Source organism: Pelodiscus sinensis, chromosome 5 (genome assembly GCF_049634645.1).
Source record: "Pelodiscus sinensis isolate JC-2024 chromosome 5, ASM4963464v1, whole genome shotgun sequence".
NCBI lineage: Eukaryota > Metazoa > Chordata > Testudines > Trionychidae > Pelodiscus > Pelodiscus sinensis.
In genome coordinates, this window is record NC_134715.1 from 126,322,467 (window position 1) to 126,348,374 (window position 25,908).

The window sequence follows — 25,908 nt, forward strand, 5'->3', positions numbered from 1 at the left end:
TAATCCATTAGCAGTAATTCCATTCCAGATGAAATTTTGGAAATTGCTTTATAAAAATACCATTCTTATGTCAATGGCTGATGTTCCAAATTGTCAGCATTTATGCTTTGAATGAGGCATGATGAAAGCATAAATTTTACACTTGAAATGAAAATATGGAACACAAGCCAAATGGATGTCTCTGAGTTTTTAATGTTGACCAGCTATTGGTCTGTAAGTACTATTATTATTTGGCTTCTTTCCAGCCTGCTAGGAACTGAATGTTAAAAAACTGTACTTTCTTCCATGCATCTGTCATAAATTTCACAGGAAGCAGGGGGTATAGAGCTATATGCTATTGGTTCAGTAGTCTTAAATTAATGGGGAAAAATCTGAAATTTCAAAACTAGGAAGACTTGTACAGAAGGCAGTGAAACTGTACATATGGATGAGGGTTCTATTTGGGATGCACTGTTTCTTTATCTTACTGTAACTATACTAGAAAACTTTGCATTTGACATTTGCCTTAAAGAGCAGCAAACAAGCACACCACACATTAAAACACTACAAAGTCATTTCTTGTACAGGTTGAACCTTTCTAGTCCAGCACCCTCAGGACCTGACCAGTGCTGAACTATACAATTTGCCAAACCACAGGAGAATAATATTGTCTAGAAGCATTATCAACACTTCCACTGCTTTCTGGGCTCTTAGAGCTAACGAACAGCACAGAACACTGAGAGCCAGGACTAGTGACTGTAAACAAACTCTATGGGACTACAGAAAACTTGGCCACATCCATGATAAAAGGTCATCTGGCAAACCCTAAAATCATACCAGATGCGGATGTTGCCAGATCAGGGAGTGCCGGACTAGAGAGGTTCAACTTGTAATGAGTTATTACTATCCACATATTGCAGAACACTTCAAACTCTTTTTTACATCAGATTTCATGTAAAATCTAATGCTGCAACAGTAAAATCCTCCAAAACATTCTGTGATCTCAGCTGGATCTGTTAGTGTCTGCGGACTGATGACAGACACAGTCCCTAATACATCTGGTTTGAGAAAAAAACCTCATCACAGAATGGAGGAGAGGATGAGGGTCCTCATCACAACAAAAGAAAATTAGATTCTCTTGCCCAGTGTGGTTGAATTAAACAATACTTTGGAGAAGGCACAAGATCTCAGCCTACCATCCGGATGCATTATCATGGATACTGAAGCTGTCCAGAACAAGAAGTCTCTTGAGAATCCAATGGTCCAACAAAAAGTTACTAACTTAAAAATTCAGATGAGTGCTCTGCATGCAGCCAGTACGTCAGAAAACAATTTATGCTGGGATTCGCTAGCAGGCTGGATACACACAAATCAATCCATTCGTTGATACTAGACATCTCCAGAACCTGTGTTCATACATAAAACTTACAATCAGTTCTCTTCAATGACCCTCTCTTAATCTGAGACCCCATTTATATGATATGAATGAAAGTACAGGAGTTCATTATTACGTCAATAAGGGGTAGCAAGTCAATACTATTAATGTGTATCTTCCTGATTTGAGTTCCATATTGTATGCCTTTTCTGAAAATATTTAAAGATATAACAAATATATCTAGAGGGTTTTTTATAAGGTGAATTTAATGCTCCTATAAAGGAGTTAGACTGCCAACTCTGGAGGCCAGTCTCCTCTTATTTATCTGTGGAACAACTAGAGAGATGGTGCGGGTTTTCCTATCTTACCTGGAGAGACCAGGGATACAGTCATGTTGATTGGCTATTGCACAATCAACACCAAGCAGTGTAATTATCAGACATAAACTGCAATGGACATTTGGTACAATAGCAATAATAAAGCAATAAACCACCACATTTCTTTTTATGAGACAGTGTGAGCCACAGCTGTTCCTCATGATTTTTTCCTTGTGATCAAGCCGGACAATGTGGCATTTCAATCTCTATCACTAAGAAAGTGTGACTATCCAACTTCTTTTCCATTTGTAAGACTGTCAGAACCTCTGTGTATGTGTTATCTTCCTATCTTCATCCGAGAATGATATTTCACATTCTAAGGCAAATTGCTTGCTAACTAAATTCAGATATCTGAGGTTGCTTTTGTCCACATCAGCAAAAGAAGAGTTTGAGGATGACTGTGCTGGCCTACATAGTTTTTACAAAACTGTCATTCACATGGAATAACACTCCAGCCCCACCTCCATGTAGCTGTCCTGTCTGTGATCACACAACCCCGCTGGTGGCAATTTAGCCACATGGACAGGGGACTAGGAGTGGCTACACCATGTTCTCCTTTGGCTGCTGCAGTTTCTGGGAGAGGAGCCCAGCAGATCAATGGATTCCGATTTCTATCTGCATCCATGGATAGAAATTTGTATTCATCAGGACTCTAAGTATGAAAAGATTCTCGTCAATCATAGACATTATTTCTGAATACAAAGTGGCTCATTATTTGTTTAGTTGTAGTTACTATTGGCCATTTTACTCCATAAAAGAAGCAGTTGGAAATGTTTGGATACTTGGCAAATAAGTAAAAACAAACAAATGAGGAAAAAAATCAGTAAACAATCCAAGAAAGAACAAAGAACAAGGGAAAGAAAGATAAGCCAAACCCCTCTCATCTTATTCACACGAGTAGTCTTGTACATGTCACATTTTTGTGGCTTCAGCAGTATTACCTGCATTAGTAAATTGAGCAGGATGAAGCCCAATTTAGACAACAAAGACACCTTTTCATTGTGGATGTTAATTCAGCAAACGTTTATACATCTGAATAACTTTAGCCACAGGAGCAGTCCTGTTGAGCTCAGCATCACAGTGTTTGCAGCACTAAGATTTAAGTGAATAAATATTCCATTTGGCCAATCACGTTTGCAATTGAGGTCATTCCAGAAAGGTGCTAGAGGTCAATAATCACGTATTTGGTATCTACAGATATTTAACAATTCATCAGAGTTGACTGGTCCAACACCACTTCCTTTAGGAATTACACACTGCATTACTGAGTTGCATTAGGAAACCATAATTCAATTGGTCAAAGTTTTATTTTGAGGGTCAGACTCTTGGAAAGACCTTTACTCTAACAACAAATACACCATTACTTATAATGCACTCCGAGTAATTCAAATGCTTTAAGAAATTTTGCACTAAACACCCTTGGGATATTCATTTCTATGTACATGCAGAATAATGCAACCCTCCCTCCAATCCTTCTCTCCAATTTAGAATTGACTTAGACATGTTATACAGCTAATCTCAGCCTTTAAAAAGGGGAAATAAAATGAAGCCCCTTAGCTTTTTTTCTTTGTGAAGCCCCCCGGTCTAGTCTACAGATTGTAGGTTATTTATGGTCCTTTGCACAGTTGCCTAGAGCTAGTATTTGGTGTCTGTGAAAATTATAGCCACATGTCCCTTTATTTTGTGGAGGCCCCGTGAATTTTTCATGGCTATTGGGGCAAAGCTGTGTGAGATGATATTAACGACAGCTTTCTCAGCTATCTGTATTTGAGCTACTTTCTCTGATCAGAATCTCTTTCACTGTGGATTTGTCTACATAGCACCCTAAACTCGAAATAGGATACACAATTTGCACTATGCAAATTGCGTATCTTATTTCGAGTCTATTTCAAAATAGGCTATTTCGAGCCATCCCTTAACCCTCGTGCAATGAGTTTACAAGAATGGTGAAATAGCGCGCCCGTTATTTCAAAACATATTTTGAAATAACGGGTCCATTTCTAAGACGTACGGTAGCTATTTCAAGATACTTCGGTATGTCAAAATCTCTCCACTGTGTAGATGTCTGGCCTCAAAAAGGAATAACTCATTCGACAAGATGTGGTCCAGTGGCTAGGGTCCCGGAATCGAGAGAAGAGACTTCAGTGTCCTAATTCTGAGTCTTATATGGGCTTCTCCTGTGGCCTTGGTCAATACACTTAGAATCTAGATAAAAATATTTAAAAATGCCTCTACACAAGGGTGAATCCAGTTTTGAATGCTTAAACTCAAGATGAAAAATTGCTGTGTTTCATTTATTGCCTCTGTTCTTTTGCCTGGTCCTGTCCCCTCCAGTCTTTCTAGTTTTTATTCATTTCACTTCTTTCTCTCAAAGTAAATGTAAGGGAGTGTCAATCAAATATAATTATTATATTTATATTTGCTCTTGCTGTTAGAAGTCTTGTTCATCTTCAGCTTTCACCAGCTGCTCATGTTTGGATCTATTTTCTATGCATGGAAATGGTCAACTACCGGCAATGACAGTAAAAGATAAAATCTTAATAACTCAGATGCTGCTTTCAGAACAAGTCATGGGATTTTATGACTTGTGGTCAACTGGGATGCTCTATACAGCACAAGCCCTCTATCATCTTATTGCTGGCAGTCCATCCAACCCACACTCGCTAGCTTCCTTTGTATTTATTTATTTATTTGCCATTGAGAGTGGAGATTGGGAACGGGTGAGCCCTGGATAGGGAAGATGGGTGTCTCTAAAATTATGAGAGCTTAGGTTTAAAGCACAACTGAGAATCATGACTCCACCGATTTTTTCTGCCCTGGATTTTCTATGATGGAACTGGTCAAGCTGACTCCTGTCTTCCCATGCATAAAATAATAATAATATTTGCTTCTGCCATGGATTTGGTGAAGCTACATTGTTTGCAAAGTCCTTTGAGATTCTCAGATGAGATACACTGTGAATTTGCAAAGAAGCATTATTAGTTATGATGTTGAGACTGGCTGATGACTGAATAGAACTGGCCAATGTCTTTGAGAGAAGACTCTCCCATGGATAAAAAGTCTCATGTGTGAAGGTGGTCACAGTATCCTTCCTGGTTCCTCTGACCACTGGCATATGACCACCTATGTTTTAACATTCTACCCGTATTTCAAGGGACAAGATGACAAGGTTTTAAATAACTGTGATTTAAATCAACAGGAAGGGTCCCCCAAATGACAACTTATTTGATGTCAATGGAGTTATACCAGTCTAAAGGCATTGCAAATGAGGGCAGAATGATGATCCTCCATCTGCCAGCTGACAGTTTTTGAACAGATGGAACATTTCATAATTTCACAACTCCTCCCTTACTCCCAATATCATAAAAGGAAAAGGAGGAGATAACAGCCATTTCCAGCCAAGAGGCTTCTCATTCAACTTCTGAGAGAGTTCAGACTGGCAAGTGTTGAGGATTTGGATAGTATAGGGACTCCCATTAATCACGCTGATAATGCATGTAGATTCATGCCATTGAAACCATATCATTAAGCAGCTACTCGGAATTTAACAGTATGTGCCTCAGGAAGCCTTGTGTGATTTCCATGTGTTTATTAGCTTGCACATACATGTCTAGAGAAACCGGAGTAGTTCTGTTGTTTTTACACTGGTAGGCAGAGTGTATGGAAAATCAATCCAAGGCATACTTGGAAGTGTGCCTTCATATATTTTTGTAAATAAATCGTTCTGTGGAGTCATTTTCAATTGCTAGAAGAGGTTGGGAAGGATTAACTAGTTCAAAAAGCAGATATTTGGAAGCAATTTCTCATCTTGCTGCAGTTGCAGTGCCCACATTGCACACTAAATCAGATCAGTGGAAAAACTGGACCGCAGTTTTTTTTTTTTTAAAGTTACATATTTAACTTTCATGCACAAATACCAGAAAGTAAAATAAATATTGCCAATGACAGAATAAATATTTCATCCCGCAGAATATAAGTACACTGTACTTACAATGTCCTTATTGTCTTTACCATATTTGCCAATAAAATAATTGAACAGGGGAAATGGATAGCTGTGTAGATTAATAATGGACTATTTAGCCTTTCACTTGCAGACCGCAGGGTCCACAACAGTCCTGGACAAGCACTGACAGAAGTGTGTTATTAGAAATAGCCATCAGTGTATGCCTGGACTGTTGTTGCTTAGGGTTCTGTCACTTTGAATGTTCACCCTTTTACTATTCTTGATCAAACCCTCACCCACTAGTTGGCCCACTGTGCATTTTTATGCCTCCCATTTCTCTTGGAAGATAAATCTGGGGTGCCAACACTCCACGGTCTTCAAGTGAGAAATAGACTGTTCCCGCTAGATGCCTAGAATATGCCAGTGACCTAGAGATGGAAGGTTCTGCCTATTGTATCCAATTCCTCAAAACTAGCCAGTGAACTGGAAAAAACCCACCAGTATGTCATCCATCAGAGTAAGGAAAAATTAGGCTGAGAAGGCTTTGGATTTATAGAGTATGCATTACTGCCTTTTAGTACACTTCACGATGGCTATGTCTACACAGCAGGGTTATTTCAAAATAACTGGTGTTATGTCGAAATAACAAAGAGCGCCTCTACACTACAAGCCTTTATTCTAAAATAATGTCAAGCTGGAGGATTTCTTACACCAACTCCTGTAACCCTCATTTAACAAGAAGTAAAGGAAGTAAAAGGAAGAGCATTCTTCCTTCGACTTCCTGCTGTGTAGGGAGCGCCAAAAGCTGAATTAAGCTATTTTGACTTAAGCTATGCAATTGACGTTGCTGAAATTGCGAAGCTTAATTTGACTTCAGCCCTGCTGTGTAGATGTACCCTATGATATGATAAGGCCAGCACAGAGTTGGGAAGGAGCTGTAAATGAACAAGAACAGAAAAATCTCTGTCAACCCTACAGGCCAGAAAAAGGCACTAAAAATGATTACGGGTTTATAATGGGTCCCATATGAAGAGAGATTAAAAACACGTGGACTTTTCATCTTAGAAAAGAGGGGACTAAGTGGGATATGAGAGAGGTCTATTAAATCATGACGGGGTGGAAAACGTAAATAAGGAAAAGTTATTTACTTGTTCCCATAATATAAGAACTAGGGGACACCAAATTAAATTAACAGGTAGCAGGTTTAAAACAAACAAAAGGAAGTTTTTCTTCACTGTCAACCTGTGGAACTCCTTGCCAGAGGATGTTTTGAAGACTAGGAGTTTAACAGGTTCAGAAAAGAGTGAGATAAATTCATGGAGGTTAGGTCCATCAATGGCTATTAGCCAGGATGGGTAGGAATGGTGTCCCTAGCCTATGTTTGTCTGGAAATGGATGTCAGGAGAGGGATCAGGTGATCATTACCTATTGTTTTTACTCCCTCTGGGCCATCTGGCACTGGCCATGGTCAGCAGACAGGATACTGGGCTAGATGGGTCTTTGGTCTGACTCAGTATGGCCATTCTTATGTTCTTATGGCCAAAACCCTCACATAACCTTTCTTCTGCCTTTTAGTGAAAAAGCTCTGACATCTGGATAGCTTTAGTAGGTAGCCAAGAGGCAGAACAAGAGTATAAGATTTTTGCAGTCCAAACTTGTCTTTCAAAAATGCCAAGGGAAACAGGGGAAAACACACACACATATGCAGGAAAATCGGGACCCAATAACAGATAACCAAGTTTTAAGTGCTATTAAATACAAAATGATGTTTAAATAACATAAAAGCTGTGAAACAAGCCTATGCAACCCAGTGTATTCTCTCTGAGTTCTCTCTGTTACACCTTTAATTCATACCATTCTGAAGCTTCGACTTTTCATTTTCAAAGATTGTGTCTAATTTGTGTCCAAATATTAATCATGTGTTTTGGGTTTATATCATTCACTTACTATGGTTTTTTCCCTTCTTTTCAAGCATTTTTGTAGAAAAGGTTATTAATGGCCTTTCATATTTAGAATTAAACAGAAAAAATAAATATAATAGAGCTGGAGAAAAGAAACTTTCCATCTATCCCAAAAAAGTAGACACATCTAACCCGGTTAATAATAGTTAACACAGAATAACAGTATCCCCCATAAGCACCTTTAATGCTAAAGCACTGTTCAAAGTAAGGGCCTGATTCTTCACCTATGAAGTAAATCTACCAATTTCAATGGGTCCAGGACTGGGCTCTTAAATTAGTATGTACCATATTCAAAGGGATTCCATCATCCCTAACTAAAATGTGGCCATCTCTGAAGGAAAATGTGCTATTTGTTTTACAAGTCAGAAAAAAGTCTTCACAACAGTTTAGATGGGAAATTAAGGGGAAAATATCTTCTAAGGTTTAGAAAAGTAACATGCAACTGATTTTGTGTGAGCTTTGTACATTAAGCCCTCCCCCCAGAACTAAATCAACATACAAATCCCCCCACCCCCAATCGTTTTCCCTCTCCCATAAAACATTCAGAGCTTTGCAAAAAGGTATAAATTTGAAACAAGGTTACTCACCGTGGAAGAGTCACCGCTTCCGTTCCCAAGCGTAGCTCCCTCAGCACAGGTGGGTAGGTGGGTAGAAAGTTGACTAGCCCTGCCCCCATCTATGACATCACATTCTACCTCATAAAAGGTAGTGAAAGTGCTCTGAACTCCAGTCTGATTTCCAAGAGATACAGAAAAGAGAGAGTGAGAGAGAGAGCAAGAGAAATATTGTACCCTAGTGCAGAGGGGAGAAGAGGAGAAAAATGTGTGCTGAAGGAGCTATGCTTGGTAAAGGAAACAGGGACTCTTCCATGGTGAGTAACCCCACTGTGTGATTCCTCTTACTTGCTCCCTTAGCACAGGCAAGAAAAGTAGTGAACAATCTACTAAGAGGGGAAGCGTGAGCTATGGTGCTACATGATGAATACCAGAAGGGACAGGAATTGCTAGCCTGTTAAAGGCTGATTGCATGAGAACGGGTTAGGGGAATTTGGCAGAGGAGTTAAAAGTAACATTTTTGTATATTTGTTAAACATTTTAAACATTGGAAATGCACATGTAAGCAGCTAGAATTCCACTGATTTCAGTGTGAGTTACCTCCGTATATACGCTCGGGTTGAATTTGGTCCATACACAAGTCCGAGGAGAGTTTTAGCCAACTGTCTTAGCGAAATCACATTAGAGGGCTAGGCACTAGTGTTTAAGGAAGTCCAAATATTGTGGCCATACAGAGTCAACTTTTTCTCACCCTGCCTGACTGTGCTGAGGGAGCAAGTGAGGGGAATGGTAAAATTCTGGGCAAACATTTATTTTACAAAGCACACTTTAAAGTTCCATAAAATATCAGCAAAATGTGCATCCTCTGCTGTGTTTGTGTTGGCTTTGCTTTCCCTCCTCTTCTACTTCCGCAAAAGGAGATCTATTTGATTCATGGCTACTACCAATCACTTCATCTAATGAAAGAAATTAAGGATATTTCTTCTTTACCTGGACAGCTTTTTCTACAGTGCATATTTTGAAATGCAACAGCATAGCAGTATATTTGTAATTTTTAAAATTCAAAACACAAATTAGAGAGAGAGAGAGAGAGAGAGAGAGAGAGAGAGAGAGAACAATCTTACAATCTTGATCAGTTCCTCCAGAATCCTTGTTCTACCTATTTTAAGCAAGAGCTACTATAACTGTTAGAGGCGAAGTATGAGTTCAGGAACCCAATGCAAAACTAGGCTGTGTCTGAATGATTCAAAGTGATGGTGGGTGCTGTAAATTTAGGTTTATAATTGAATTAAATTATAACTGATTCTTGGTTACCTGATAATGTCATTAAGCTATGACAGTGTTCAAAGAGGGGAAAAATAACTTTTCTGCCTAGAAATGGAACTGGATTGAGCTATGTTCATTCAACCTTATGATCTGCTGCTAAAGGCTTTCTACATTTTGGTGAATTTTCAATCAATTGGTGGAGACTTTAGCATTAGCTTTGCTAATCAACAAGGGGTATTACTAATCTGTCAAATGGTCAGTGATAATTTTAAAGGCCTTTGTGGGAAAAGGTAATTGCAGTTATCCAATCAGCTTCCAGCCCCACAGGAATAAGGATCCTTGATCTTGACCAATACAGGATTGTTGTTCCTGCCAAATGAAGGAGGAACTTAATCTAAGCTTTTCAGCAGATGCTGGAACTTCTGAGGCCCACACAAATAGTAGTTGGAACTGTAAGGCTGGATTTTGTGTGTAGGTGCAAATTGGCATTTAGGTAAATATTAGCCTCAGATGGAAATGCCAGAGCAGAAAATCTTTTGAGGTATGGTGATGGCCAAATACATTTTCCACTAATAACCTCAGATCCCTAAATACCTAGATAAATTACAGTTGATGACAAACTATTAGAAAGAGGGAGCGGGCATTATTGGTTTACCCTGAAGAGGCCAAATCTGGTGTACTGCTTTGGGTCACTCAATATCAGAAAGTCTGGTTGAGAAAGAAGAAGAAATTCAGAGAAGAGTACAACAATGATGAGGGCTTTGAGGAATTGATTTAGGAGGCTATACATAAAACTTGATTAAATGGTGAACTACGGAAGAGCTATTCCAATGAACTACAAACAATCACAGGGCACTATATTTCACAAGAGAGAGAAATTGAGGTGTTCCAAAGACCTATAACTATGAGTAACTGGATAAACATTTGCAAAGTTTAATATGAAGAGGAACTAGATAAGGATTTATAGGCTGTCAAAACATTTCCAAAGGAAAGTGACTGCAGCTCTGTAGCTTAATAAGGCTATAAACTTCATTCAATTAATACTTGGACATCTTGCACCTAAATGTCAAACAGCCAGGAAATAGATTTCTCCAAGTTTGGTTTCACAATGATCTGCCAGATAAAACAACAACAAACTTCCTTAATAGAAATTTGGCAGAAGGTAATACATGAATAGGCTCTATTAAGGCACTGGAGGATACTACTGATATAAAGTTTGAATGCTTTTCTTCAAAATTTATGAAAGGCTAAGGAACATGTTGATTCCATAGATATTCTACTGTTCCAGCTAAGGAAGGTAAACAGATATTCAGTGAGAAACCCAAATGGAAAGCTGGAAGAAAAGATCATATTCAAGGCAAGTCAAAGTGCCAGGTTGATACGGGTCATTAAAGGTCCAGACCTAAATCTTACCCTCACGTTCCCTCCAAAAATTCTGTTTTGCTGTTGTAGCTGATGAATGGATAATGAAATCCATCTCATTCATCATGCATCCTATCTGAGGAATGGGCAAACAGGTAGTATGTAACACAGATTAGAACATGCAAATCCTGAAAGTGTTGAGAACTGGCAGGTTATATGTTAAATTTAGTTATTGGTATGATCTCTTACCTCAGGGTTGGATGCAGTCAAAGTATCTTTCCCAGAATAGCCTAAAGATCAAATCGGTACTTTAATGAGAGCAGGGCAAATGGTTTGAATTTGTTGTCGCATTTTCCTATTCTGTAAAATTGGGGTACTACCCTTTATCCAGCTCACAGAGTGTTCTGATGATCAATAAATTCTCACGTTCAACAGTTACTGTTGAAAATGTCCAACAGTACATGGTTCTAGGAATTATCATTTTTGGAGTATTTTAGTATGATTGGCCCCATGTCTGTGTCTTAAATCAATAAATATTGGCCTCACGTAGAGAAAGTTGGTTGTAATTCAAGACTAATGGTGTGATGTGGAGGATAGACATATGTTTTCCTTTCTCCTGAGAAATTCATGAATAAAAGGAGCCAGATTGCATCTGATGAATGAAAGAAATGGCTTAAGAAGTACGATACATAAGAGACTCTGAACTTTCCTCGTGCAAAATCTTGATTTGCTTCTTTTTAGTTCCAAAAGTTATTGCTATAGTTTGTGTGATGGAATTAAGTTTCCCTTGTGAGTATTATTGAGTGTTTTATATGCTGCTGGAAGTATTTGCACTCAGTATTTGCGATTAGTTGGGAAAACTGTGTGAAGTTTTTCCTTGAGGGTATGTCATTTTGTGTGTGTGTCTGTTATTCATCTGCAATGAAAGTTGTCAAGAACTGTAATTAAAGGGAAAGAGATTGAAGAGTCTAGTCCGAAATCATTATTTCTTTAGTATCAGGTAGAAGATCACTTAGCCGTATTTTGGAAGTGAGATTAAAGCTTGCCATTACGTAGTTTAGAGTGCAATAACTGGTAGAACTGTAGTTTGATTTTATATTATACACCAATTCCAATCTTATCCAAAAATCTCTTTCCATTACTATGCTTTATCTGTAAGTACTTCAGGACAGGTTTGCTATTTTCCCATGCATGACATTTAGCTAACGGGTCCACCTAAACATGGTCAGAGTTAAAGTAATGGAATGGTTACACCATCCTAATTTCTGAGCTGGGGACATAATCTGTCCGCATCAGGGAAATCTCAACTGGTGTAATGCTGGTGGAGACCAATCCTAAACCAACCAATCAATACTCAGGGAAGGAAGCCCGATGGAGCAAGCCTTATTCCTCTACAGAAGTTCTCAACTCCATAGTCCTTAGGGATCATAGCCAGCTGTTGTAAATTACAAGCAGTGCCCACCTAGGTTTCTCAAATTTACTGCAGGGCTGAAGTAGTTTGAGAATTAGGAGGCTATACATGGTGCCCTGACATTCTCTTCTTCATGCTTATCATACCATGGCGGAGGAAATAATCTGGCCTCGCAGTCTAGTTATTTCATGAACAGAAGAATTTTGATTGTCAAATTTCCTATATTTATACGAGGACAATATCCATTGAAACATGTCGATAAGTATTTCCTTCAAATCCATAACATACTTGTATCACGCATCAATCTCCACTTCATATACTTTATTTTTTCCAGTGTATTAAATAACTCAGAAATTATTTTTTTCTTCGAAAAACACCCCTAAGTGTAAATGTTAGTAATTATGTCATCCAGTAATTCATGAAGTCATGACCATGTAGTATAGGATAAAAATACACAAAAGACCAGATTTCAGGGGGAACAGGGAGGGGGACGGAAATCAGATTTTACAACCCGTGTTGCATTTTTCATGGCTGTGAATTTGGTAGGTCTCTAGGTATGGTATAGGTTAAATCAGTTAAATAACTTTTCCAAAAAAGTTAACTGGGTTAAATAACTTTTCCAAATTCTTGTGATTCTAATAATAAATGTACGATCATTGTAGGGCTGTCAATTAGAGTTGACTCAAGCGATTAACCCAAAGCAAATTAACTAGATTAAAAATAGTTGTGATTAATTGCAGTTTTAATCATACTGTTAAATAACAGAATACCAGTTTAAATTTACTGTAAATATTTTTGATTTTTCTTTCAAAAAGATTGATTTCAATTAAAACACAGCGTGCAAATTGTACTGTGCTCACTTTATATTATTGTTTTTATTACAAATATTTACAATGAAAAAGATGAAACAAAAGATAAATAATATTTTTAGTTCACCACACATAACTACTGCAGTGCAATCCCTTTATCATGAAAGCACAACTTACAAATTTAAGATTGTTTGTGTGCACATAACTGGATGCACAAGCAAAACAATGTAAAGCTTTAGTGCCTACAAATCTACTCAACGTAGGCGCTAGAAAATGCTGCCCTCTTATTATTTACAATTTCATTTGAAAGTAAGAACAAGCAGTTGTAATCACCACTGGCAGCTATTTGCATGCCAAAGACACTAAACATTCTTATGTTCCTTCATGTTTCAACAATGCACATATTTGTATTAAAAAGAATATAAAGTGAGCACTGTACACTTGGTATTCTTTGTTGTCACTGAAATCAATATACGGAAAAAAATGTTTGAACTGGCCCTGTAAAAAGCTCTGTAAATCGGCATTTCTGATCTGCACAGAAAGTCCAGTTTAGAGTCCATTTGGTACAGCGCTGGCAGGCTCCCTACCTAGCTCCACATGTCTTCCTGGAAGCAGTGACATGTCCCTTGGCTTCTAAGTGGAGGAACCCCACCCCACTCTGAGCAGTGGCTCCACAGCTCTCATTGGATGGGAACAGCAGCCAATGGGAGTGGCACCTATGCATGGAGGCAGCACATAGAGCTGCCTACCCACACCTCTGCCTAGAAACAGCAAGGACATCTCACTGCTTCTGGAAAACCACCCAAGGTGAACACTTCCCTTGATCTAGGACCCCAAAACCATTCCTGCCTCCCAAACCCCTCCCCAAGCTCCCTCCCACTTTCAAACTAGAGCCAGAAACTCGCACTCCCTCCTGTGCTCCAACACTCAGTACTGAGCCTTCTCCCACACCCAAACTCCCTCTCTGAGCCCAATCCCCAAACCTCCTCCTGCAGACCAAGCCCCTCAGCCCCAGCCTCCCATACCCAGAACCTCTCATTTCTGGCCCCACCCCAAAGCCCACACCCCAAGTTTGGAGAAGGGAGTGGAATGGGGCGGGAAAGGGGGTGCAATGGTGTGAAAGGACAGAGGTGGCTCTTGGGAGAAGAGATTGGGTGAGAGGCAGGGCCTGAGGTGGGTGGGGGGGCGTCTAGCTCCCTCCATCTAGAGGGGAAGTTGATGTCTACGTTGCAAGTAACTTACAGAGACTATGAACAAACAGAACTTTCACCAAAAGCATAAATCACATTATGCAATAACTTTAATATGTTATATACATTTTTCCTAGCTTGAATAGAAATAAGGTAATTATAACAGATTATATGTTTCTCCCAGGTTCTATTCATTTTTATATTTATTCACTGTAATTTGGAAACATGGATTAACATTCCCAATAAAGTAAAAAGTCAGGCAGAGTTTGTATTCCTTGGAATCTAGTCTTCTGGATGAGGGAAATGCAGAATTATAGAATGATCCTTTGTAAACACAGATGTATATTATAGTTCCATCTCCTTCAAAATTAGCAAATGTCAAGAGCTAGGGTGATTGTTACATCACAAACATCAATTGAATATAAAGCACGCACCTCCGTTTCCTGGTTGAGGGGCACAAACTCTGGATTTCCATTGCACTTTCAAGATCATTGTACTGTATGCAAGTTGCCAAATAATTGTTGTTCTTTTTTTATGCAAATAAAGTACTATTTATTTGCAGCTGGCTATCCAAGAGAGAATGAAGAACAAGATGGCAGCAGAAGTGGCAAGTGGATAGCAAGCTAGAGATGTCGATGTGGATTTGGACACCTGATCTCTGGATAGTCCTGAGATCGGCAAAAGAGCATACAGTACCCAGCACTTGAAGATGTAAAACATGTTATATGCTACCAGAAAAGCAGTGGATTCATTTTCTTTCACCAAGCTCTAAGATATGATTCTCCCAAAGGGATGCACAAAAGATTAAGTTTCTGCACCATCTCCATTAAGGATGTAATGGAGTAACAATTGAAGGAACAGATATGACTAATTTAGGATTCCGTCAATGACATCAACACTGTCTTTTGAGTCAACTCAAAAGCTAATCATTTCAACGGCTGAAGTTAGCATTGCTTTGCACTGCAAATGAATGGGCGGGGGGGGGGGGGGGGGAGACAATGGTGATGAAGCCTGAGAAGCAGCAGATGCTAACGATGCCAGCTTGAAAATGAGGAAGTCAAGCAGTTCAACCACTTAAATTTCACAGAGTATGATGATGCTCCAATAACAGAAGGCATGTTCGAGGTTCACAATGGCCTGTCCAACACCCATGTACAGTAAATAAAGAGAACTGGGAAAAGAAATGAACACAAGCACAAAAGCCAAGCTGATACAAGGACTAAGTTGGGCAACTGTTATAGATAGGTGGATGTGAAAACACAATGGGTATGGAAAGCCGGACTTGTATGGCAGCAGGAAAGATAAGGTCTGAAGCATTTGATATATGGTACAGTTGTCAGCGATATAAGGAAAGATCAATCACTGAACACCAGGAAAATGAAAAGGGATTTTCATAGCTGTGGGAAGATCAAGATGTTAAAATTAGACTAGTTTCTACATCTCTCAAGATGTGGAGACCATCCGCAGGAGTGGGGAAGGAGCAGTACAGTGAAGCATGTCTTTCTAGGACTGCATGCATGCTTTCACAATAGTCATTCCAAGTAACCCAGCCAAGTCTTAAAATCACATACTGTGCTTTGCAAAAAATAAAAAAAATAAAAAAATCATTGTTTTACGTATGTATTTGATCAAGAAGACAGATGTTCTGGCTCTCAGTTAGCTTGGGGCATACCCACTGATTTCCCTCATGGGTGTATGGATAAAAAGGTGGGCACAGCTAGCCCCAACTGCCTTCAAATGTGATTGGGTTTAAACAAAGAGAGGGGGAGGGTTTTGTTTTCAAAGTGGCATTTTCAAACAAACTTCTCTAAACTGCCTCAGTTTTCACTAGGGATGTAAGTGTGTAAACGACTAAACTTTTAATGAAAAAGTGGAGGATTATAGGTTAACAGTGTCAGTTACACTCAGCCTCCTGGGAAGGTGGCTTCTCTGTGGCAGGGCAGCAAAGCCTCCTTCTCAGGAGCTGGGCGGGCTGTTCTGTTCCCGGGAAGGAGGCTTCGCTGCGTTTTTTTAGTGGTTACATAGTTACCCTATTACATGATTTTTAACATCCCTAGTTTTCACAAACCAACCTCTGTCATATTGAAAGCACAGTGGGGCTCAGGGAATATAGTATATACTGGTATATGCAAAAGGGAATACACTATACACCAGTATACACATAATCTATGTGCAGTTTGAAAAATGACCCAACTGTGGTTGGGCCAAACCTATGGTAAGCAGCATAAAGGGGGGACAAAAATTAAAGAATAGCAAGTGTTAGGATTTTTGCGACTGGTCTCACAGAAGCAGGTGGCTCAAGGTGAGGTGTAGGGGACCTGCTTTAAAAATGCAGCAAAAAAACCCTTATTATTCATGTTCTGACTGTCTCTAAACATTTCTAATTTGGACAACAAATTATGGTGATTGTGGAGAAAACATTTGCATGTTCATTAACAAAAATTACTGAAACTAGCAAATGGAAGGGATTAGAGGATGTAATTTTTAGCTTTGGCAACTTTATGTAGAAACAGCACACAAAAAGTAAAAAAGAAAAAGAAATGTGCTGGTCTTCCAGAGATTTTGCTAAACCTAGTATGCATTGGAACCTGAGTACATGAAATCCTGTGAGATATAACCATCTTAACAATATGCACTCTATACATGGCAGGGCTGGCTCCTACTCACAGGAGGGAAATTACCAATACTAACAAAGGAAAGTAGATTTACATTGAGCAAATATACAAAAGCTCCAAATAATTATAATATTCCCCGCTTGGCAATGAGTTTCTAGACTACGAAATTACCTTTCTTTTGGAGGAATGAAGATTTTTACAAGGTTAGTATAAACAAAGAGTAATTGGAAAATCAAATTGCTCCTCACAAGTTATTGTAAGGTCTGGAATAATGGAGATAACGTTATAAGGGGCTTGCTTATGAATCACTATTTTTTTTTTTTGGCTTTTATATTCTTGTCACCAAAAATTGCTCTCTAGCCAGTGCAACAATGGGTGATATAAACAGAGCAATACAAATACCAGCTTACCCCTGAAACAATAAGTTCTCCTCCAAGATTTTGCACTTCTGCCTTCACCTTACTGCAGATATTGAGCTGGTGGCAATACAGGGCAATGCGCTGCAGATATGCTAACAGATCCTGCTTGCAGGCTGAATCAGGACACTGCAAGGGGACAAACAAATAAGCACAATTGATTAGTTCTAGCTCAGTTTATATGTTCATTATACAAAGGCAATCAGAGGAAAAATAGCCGTGTTGACACCATATTAGATTCATCCATTTCACTTAACCCCTTAGCAAGGAATGTGATGGGAACTGAAAGCTGTTCTTTACCGCTTCAATAGCTTGAGACTCATGAATTAAAATACGAAGATAGCTTGGGTGCTTTACAAAAATAATCTCTTTTTGTCACTTATCTCATGAATGTAAAGAAAACAAACTCATCTCTGTAGATGTTTTCTTGGGAAATCATTCAGTTTGTGGTAAACATAAGAGTCCACTGATGCATAACGCATTAGTTCATCTACACTGGAAGGAAATTATTTACAGTAATATAAATAACATATTATAGAAGATGCTTTCAGGCTTGCAGCCCTTAATAAGAAGGAAATGAAATAATCTGGACTCCTTGCATGTCTAAGCAATAAAATACATCTCACTGCTAATGGAAGGTCATCTTAAGTACTGTACCATTTTGACATATTCCACATGACAAAAATATGCAGATACAAATTACACTAGGTCAAGCTAAGTGGAATCTGTGAAGGTTTCTCGATCAATATAACCAGATAGAGCTCAAGTACAACTTAGTTACAGTACATTAAAATAAACATTTTATTAGGTACTGCACTATCCCCAACAATAATTGGCAGCATAATAGGCAGACTATCGGTAGTTAATATTCCTAGACTTGCCTCCTTAGCACAGGCCTGCATAATTCACATAAATGAAGCAGAGTTAAAAGGTCCCCTTCTTAAGCCTGCCAGTAAACAAGACAGAGCTACGTGACAAAGTCTCCCTTATAATATTGCTTAACTATGGAAATCAAAGCTTCCAAAACTTTTGAACTACACGTTGAATCTCTCTAGTCAAGCATTCTCTGGTCTGGCAACATTCGTGGTCCAGCATGATTTTAGTTAGCTGGATGGCCACTTATCAAGGGTGTGGCCAAGTTTCCCTCAGTCCCATAAAGTTTGTTGATAGCCACCATTCCTGGTTCTCAGTGTTCTGTGCTGTTATTAGCTCTAATTTACCTCTCAATGTCTTCTAACAGCCCTGTAAGTAGTAGAAGTGTTGGTAATGCTGCCAGACAATATTGACCTCCCGTGGTTTAGCAAATTTTCTGGTTCAGCACCGGACAGGACCCAAGGGTGCTGGACTACAGAGGTTCAACCTGTGTCTTCTTTAGGACATTAAAAGTGCTACATTCAGTTTTCCATTTTGGAGAATAAAACAACCACATGGCGTATCTAAATGAAACATGATCCGATTCAACACTCATAGCCCAATTGCTGCCTAAATTGTTATAATCACAATGATAAATAAGGCACAAAGGACAAGTTTACATTGTACATAGGCTGTAAAACAATAGCATTGGTCACATGCACACACCGCAGCCCCTAACTCTGAAAACAATCACTCTGCTTGATCTTTTGTCTTTCAGTCTAACAAACAAACAAGAGTTGGGCATATGTTGGGGCCAATGAGTTGTGTAATCTGTTCTATATTTATGATAATTGCATAATGTCTTTCTCTCATGCAGTTGCATTATCTCCCAAGAGTGAATTCCCTAGAGACCTTCCCCACCTACTTGTGTCAGTTTAATACAGTAATATTTATCCTGCTCTTGCAGCCTATCAGCTGAAAGAAATTAACTTTAAAACGATACCTCTAGAGAGCTGACAAAGTTTTACATATAAGCACTTTGAATCAAATTAAGATGTAAGATCTTCCTCTTGGGGATAGTAATTAAGAATGAAACAGTCAATAAAAAAGTGTTACTGCATATAGGTCTCAAAAGTTCTGTAAAATATCATCATAGCCAAGGGATTAAGAGAGACATCTAACTCTCATATTGATTTAAAGAGGGGAAAAAAGTATAACTTTAAAGACTGTATTTTACATCAGTCTGAAGGGATGTAGATTAAAGACATGATTCAAGCCAATGTTCTCTAAACAAACTGTGTTCTGTACTTGACAGGTATTTCTTTAAACTCTCCCACCTCTCAAAACACCAGAATGAAAACTGCAAGATCTCTAACAAGCATTTGACAGCTCTTTCGACAATGGGAATTGTTTTAAGGCAGGGATGGATTTTTCTCTCGGAAGAGATACCCAGCAGATCAAATGGGTGGAATTGGTCACACTGCCAAACTTCTCAGGATTTTAGGGAAGAGCTGCAGCTCTGTGCTTCTTGCAGCTCTGGGCCTGAATCCCTAGGAGGATGAATCTAATGTCATTCCTATGCTCCACAGATTAAATGGAATTCCTTGAGGGTGGTACAGGCTAGAGGTGTAAACTTGTAGGGGATGATTAGGGAGTGTGTCTGTGAGGATATCCTCCTCGCCTACAACTCCCACATATGAGTACACCATGTGAGTGGATGATCCAAGTCCTCATTCCCTTGGGGTCCTTTCTCTGAATGTAATGTTTGAATTCCACATCGGATCCACTCCAAATCTTCAGAGAATTGTCTAGGTAGCAGTGGCCAGAAACACGTTCATTTTGATTTTGATGAAATTTGGAAACAGGAACGGGGCTAATGGGCAAAGCACTCTGCATCTCGGTGGCAGATACAACACCTCTGACTGCTGCTGTAATTGCCTATTGAGCAAAGAACCCATTTCGGGCAGCTAATAGCTTCCAGCATAACAATCCTTCCTATCTCAGCTCTGCCCATCCTCTCAGTGCAATTTAAAAGGTTGCCATCCTGAATGACTTCTCTCCCAGGCAGAAAGAAAAGATAATGAAAATGGTACAGGAAAGGGGGCACACAGTGCCCCTGAAATGGGGGCAGAATGGGGTGAAGTGACGTGAATGGGGGCCATGAGCAATGGGGGCACACACAATGTCATGGCATGACTGGAAAACAGGGGGGAATTGTGGGGGGGTGGCCATGGGGATACAAAGAACCCATCCCATATGATGCAAGGTGGCATGGAGGGGCACATGTAGCCACTGCCATAGTGGGGAAGGGAAGTATAGTGCAGAAGGAAGGAATGAGGGGGCACATCGAGCCCCTGGCATTGAAGGAGAACTGGGGACAATGGTATGAGGGACTGAGACCTGAGGATGGGGACGTTGAGCTCCTGGAATGGGGTAAAATGGGGAATAGGCGTCACACAGAATCACTGGAATGAAGGAGGGAGTGGTGGGGAAGGGGGTTGCATGGAATTCCTGAAATAGAAAAGGCTTGGAAAGTGGGGGAGTTAGCTGGAGGCCCAGGAGCCCTGGAACACGCAATGAGCTTAGCCTACAGCAGCAACAAAGCATATGGCCTTTTATTGCTTTCATCCAGCCACATTCTATTGCAATCATCACTTGTAGCATCATTTGTTCTGGATGAAGAAAGGGGATCCTAGTTCTTCCTGGGGTTTTCTGGGGTTCTTAAACTCGTTAACAGCTTCCCCACAGTATGCAACATACAAGCATCAAGCACAGAAGGGTGTGTACAATCCCCTGTTAAGTAAGGACAACAGTGAGGAGGTTGGAGTATCTCAACTTATCTTGGTGTACAGTAGCTGATTCTATTATTACTTAGGGGGCTTGATTTCTGAACTGGTAACTTTAAGGGCTGCAGTGTTGGCTTCATTCCACTGAGAATGATCTTACTAATCTGACTAGAGCGTTACAAACAGCCTGTTTTTGGTCATTAGATCACAGCACTAGAGGCTGCTTAACCATATAGAAGATTTGTATTGTCTATGAAAATGCTACTGACTGACTGATTCATATTAGATATGTATTTGTTTGTGACATTACCTGGTCAGCTACTGCTCGTGCCAATTTGTCCATTCTGGAGCCTGCTTCTGCAATCTTCTTGGCAGCATTAATGACATCGGATGTATTCTTCAATGGCCCCTTCCCTCTGCAAAGAACTGTATGGTTACACTACAATCCAATTAAATCTTGACACAATTGTAATGTTCTAACTCAATATTTGATTATTTATTTTATGAATGCCTTCCTAATTTACCGCAACTTCACCTTGGACTTAACTACTAATTATACTAGTGCTTGATTAAGAAACGGGGTCTGTGATATTTCTTTTCACATGCAAAATGCCTCACACGCAGTTTAATTTGATAGTGCCTTCAAGCACATGAACTATGTTTAATAGTATGTGCATTTTTAAGTGCTCATTAGGAAGATGTCCCTGAAGGAATACAAAACTTTTTAAAAATTCTGTTATTCCCAGACCAGTGCTTAACACCAAATCTGCCATGTCTAGTGCAGACATGTCACATTAGGAAATATCTTCTCTTAGATTTCTGTCATAAAATTGCTAAGCTACCTTAGGCATAATTCTGTTGTACTTAAATCCTGGCTTGATTTTATTTTCAAATTTATTACTAGTCTGTCTCTCTTGATACTTGTAATATGATGTAAGAAACACACGTTCTTATAAACAATGGGACCAGCTAACTCCTTTATAGTAATTTTCACTTCTATATCCCAAAGTGCTTTACAAAGTAGTTCAGTACCATTAATCTTACACATGGGAAACTGAGGTGCAAGAGGAGAAGTTACTTGCCCTAAATCACTCAGCAAACCAGAGGCAGAACCAGGAACTATACACTGCTGGTCCTCTGAGTCCCAGTCATCTCACTAGTGACCACCTGTGCTTTTATGTCACTCCAGCAATTTGGGAGTTACTCCATTTTAATGCTGCTGAAAGAACAACAAGAAGTCCTGTGGCATCTTATAGATTAACAGATGTATTGGAGCATAAGCTTTCGTGGGCAAAGACCCACTTCGTCAGATATATGTTCAGATGCTGCTGAAATCACTCCAGGCAAGGGTGGGAGGTGGATTGGTTGGTTGCTTGTTTTTAGTGGAAGATGTTAAAGGAGACTTTGTTGAACCTGGTGTTGACAGAGGCACTAAGGTCCACTTTGAGATTTTTTATTTACTCCAAACAGGACTGGCTTTTACTATCATTTTCACATTATTTCAAATTACAAAGTTTTCAGTTGGAAGACCAAGGTACTAAAATGTATGGAGTGTGTTGTAGAGAAACTTCTGTATTCTGATCCCCTGAACATCACCTCTCCCTCCCCAGAACTGATTGTGGGGCATGAGGAACTTTTCATTATACTTCAGGAATTAAAGGTGAATGATCCAGACCAAAGAAAGATGTTTTATGTCCCTTACAAATCCTCTGTCTATAAGGATATGACTAGACTACAGGGTTTTTTTCGAAAAAAAAGTGGCCTTTTTTCGAAAAAACTTCACTTGCGTCTAGACTGCTGTCGTGTTCTTTCAAAATTAAATCAAAAGAACGCAGAATTTTTTTCAACAGCGGTAAACCTCATTTTACAAGGAAGAGTGCCTTTTTTTGAAAGAGTTCTTTCAAAAAAAGGCATTCTTGAACCCAAACAGGGCTTTTTCAAAAGAGAGTGTCCAGCTTGCCTGGGTGCTCTCTTTCAAAAAAGCAGATTGCTTTTTCGAAAGTCATGTGGCTGTTTAGACGATCTCTTTCGAAAGAGCTCTTGTAGTCTAAACATACCCTAAAGGTCTTCAGTATAGGAGTTTGCACTACAACAGGATTTATGCTAGACAACAGGAGTGTAGGTTTGGTGAATCCTACTACTAGGAAAAGAGGATGATTACAGAAGCACAAACAAGTAAACTGAGGAAAACACAATGCAATTTAGAAACATTTATGCACGTACCTACAGTGTAATTAGTGGTGTGGCTGTAATATGTGCTGACGTATAAAAGCTAGTTTTGACTTAGCTACTCAAATGACAAATAGCCAAGAAACCATGACAGTTTTTTGGGCAGCAACATGAGAAACCCAGGATCCTAGACAGGCTTGTCCCATCTATGGTGCTGCTGTATCTATACAGTGCAACAATAATTGGTGTGTGGGGGAGGGAGGTTCCTGTTACTAGAAAGCATGTAAGTGACTAAAATAGATGAAGAAACATCACTGAAGATATTTTACATGAATAACTGAATGTTTGATTTCTAAATCCTGAAGAAACTGAAGATTTGTGTCTTGTAAGAAACACTAAGGCTACGTCTAGACTGCAAGCCTCTTTCGAAAGAGAGTGTCTAGACTGCAACCTCTTCTTTCAAAAAAGTGAGCCGCTTTTTCAAAAGAGAGCACCCAGGCAGTCTGGATGCTCTGTTTCGAAAAAGCCCTGTTTGCATTCAAGAATGCCTTTTTTCGAAATGAAATGAGGATTACCGCCATCGAAAGAAAAGCCACATTCTTTTGATTTAATTTTGAAAGAACGCGGCTGTAGTCTAGACACAGGTGAAGTTTTTCGAAAAAGGCTACTTTTCTCGAAAAAAACCCTGCAGTCTAGACACAGCCTAACTGAACTGAAGTTTAAGACTATGTCCACACAGCAGCGTTATTTTCGGATGTTATTCCAAAATAACAAAGAGCGTGTCTACATTGCAAGCTGTTATTTCAAAATAATTGCAAGCTGGAGCACTTCTTACTCCAACTCCTGTAACCCTCATTTTATGAGGAGTAAGGGAAGTCGAAGGAATAATGTTCTTCCTTTGACTTCCTGTTGCGTAGACAGCAACAAAAGCTGCATGAAGCTATTTTGACTTACGCTATGCAATTAAAGTTGCGTAGCTTAATCTGACTTTTGCTCTGCTATGTAGATGTGCCCTAATTGATTACAGAAATGCATAATTCAAAGACCCATAAAAATGGTCTCGCCAGTCCGATTTTGTTTATATGATAACCTTAAGGAAGTGCCTTTTGATGCACTGTAATTAGTCTCAGAATGAGTTCAGGGCAGTTTTTGCCATTATTTTTATTGATATTCATTGTGATTAAATCATGAAAGTTCAGCAAGACTTATGCATTTCGACACATACTACACAAAAGTTCATTTGAGGGCCTATAAATTCACACATTACTCTTGCTGCACCAATTCTGCTGATGTTAAAGATGCACAAATAACTAACAAAAAACTATACAAATTTAATCTGAAGTGGTGAAATGTCCAGAATAACGAGGTGAAAGGAACTGTGTGGGCATGTCAGCAACAACGTTCCCCCTAAGCTGCATGGCAGCACAGCTTCACAGGTGATTAATCAGCTCCAGCCAGTCAGTCAGCTCCATGCATGGAGCCTTGAGCCTCTGACTGGGCAGGGCTAATGAATCACCTGAGAAGCTGTGCTTCCACGTAGTTTAGAGCAGTGGTGCGCAACCCATGGGTCACAACCCCAAAGGGAGTCACGGATGTCTTCCCGGGGGGTCACAGTGCTTAGATCTGGCCGTTTGGGGGCTGGGCCCCGCCGTTGGTGGCTGTGCGTTGTGGCACTTAGATCCAACCAGCCAGGGACTGGGTGAGGCCATGTGGTGCTTAGATCCGGCTGGCTGGAGGTTGGGCCTGGCAGTTGGCGGCCGCTGTGGCATGGCACCTAGATCTGGCCAGCTGTGGGCTGGGTCCAGCAGTTGGTGGCCCCCACGGTGTGGGGGTCACATATCAAAAAAGGTTGTGTACCACTGGTCTAAAGGGAATGCTCGTCAGCAACCCTTGTGCTTTAAGCTGCCTTTATATCCCCTCAAACCAAGAAGTCACTAAGGAGTCTCGAATGTAAATGTGCCTGTCTGATGTTTGTTCTGGCCCACCGGTAGAAAGTAAAGTGCCTCCCTCTACCACTGATTTCTCTGGGACTACTCATGTCATTAAAGTTAGGCATGTAGTCATGTGCTTTGCTGAATGGGTATGGAATTGTTCTTGTGCGTAAGTGTTTTACTGAATCAATGTCTCATTTCTGAACAGTGTTTAAACAATATTGAAGATGGCCTTTGTGTTTAAAAGCAAATACGCAGTGCAGCGACTATAGAATCAATAATATTAGATGTGCTATAGATACATGACCTACACATAGTAAACACGCTCAAAGTTCCATAATAAAGAAATGATGCGGGGTTGTAGAGGAAACACTCAGTATAAATTATTTTGTGCTTACCTAGTAAAATCTGTCATCTCCATCATAATCATGCACATCTGCTTTGCCAACACAATGATGTCATTACCACTGTCATCCCATTTGGCCACCTCAGCATCCAGTTTGCTTTTTTCTTGGTGGAATATCTCTACCTGCTCCGCAATCTTTGCCTTCTCTTCCTGGGGCAGTTGAGCCATGATAGCCTGGATAAAATGTAGAGTAGTTGCTCATGAACAAATGAAAGCTAGAAGTCATTTAAGGTTCTAAGCGTCTCAGCTGGCACAGAGCTGAGCACTCGCAACATCTTCAGAGGGAGCTGAGGGGATAAAATCTGTCACAGCTGGCACTCAGCACTTTTTAAGATAGGATTTTAATTCTGTAAGCTGCAAATAAACCAATGAGACAAACAGTTTCTTCAGAAAGGATCCGTCCAATAATTTCACACTCAACATAAAAACTGAGACATCAAATGCACAGGGACTCCATACTGAATAGCAAACACCAATCAAAGTGTACAATGGATAGTGCCAGACCC

At 39.7% G+C, this 25,908-nt stretch overlaps 1 protein-coding gene and 1 long non-coding RNA gene across 5 annotated transcripts in view; one reads left to right on the forward strand and one right to left on the reverse strand.

Moving 5' to 3' along the window:
• CTNNA2 (catenin alpha 2) overlaps positions 1-25,908 on the reverse strand; it is a 781,915-nt gene that overhangs the window by 18,032 nt on the left and 737,975 nt on the right. For 3 of the 4 annotated variants that reach the window (XM_075930971.1, XM_075930970.1, XM_075930969.1), the window contains 4 exons: positions 25,395-25,576; positions 21,207-21,312; positions 17,253-17,387; positions 8,223-8,366 (listed from right to left, as the gene is read on the reverse strand). In XM_075930971.1, the coding sequence (XP_075787086.1) occupies positions 8,223-8,366; positions 17,253-17,387; positions 21,207-21,312; positions 25,395-25,576 (567 nt within the window). The remainder of the gene's footprint in view (positions 1-8,222; positions 8,367-17,252; positions 17,388-21,206; positions 21,313-25,394; positions 25,577-25,908) is intronic. The other variant, XM_075930972.1, reaches the window with a different exon arrangement.
• LOC142829703 (uncharacterized) overlaps positions 8,373-25,908 on the forward strand; it is a 32,099-nt gene continuing 14,563 nt past the window's right edge. Inside the window, exon 1 of the long non-coding RNA XR_012904447.1 lies at positions 8,373-8,506. This is a non-coding gene — a long non-coding RNA (uncharacterized LOC142829703). The remainder of the gene's footprint in view (positions 8,507-25,908) is intronic.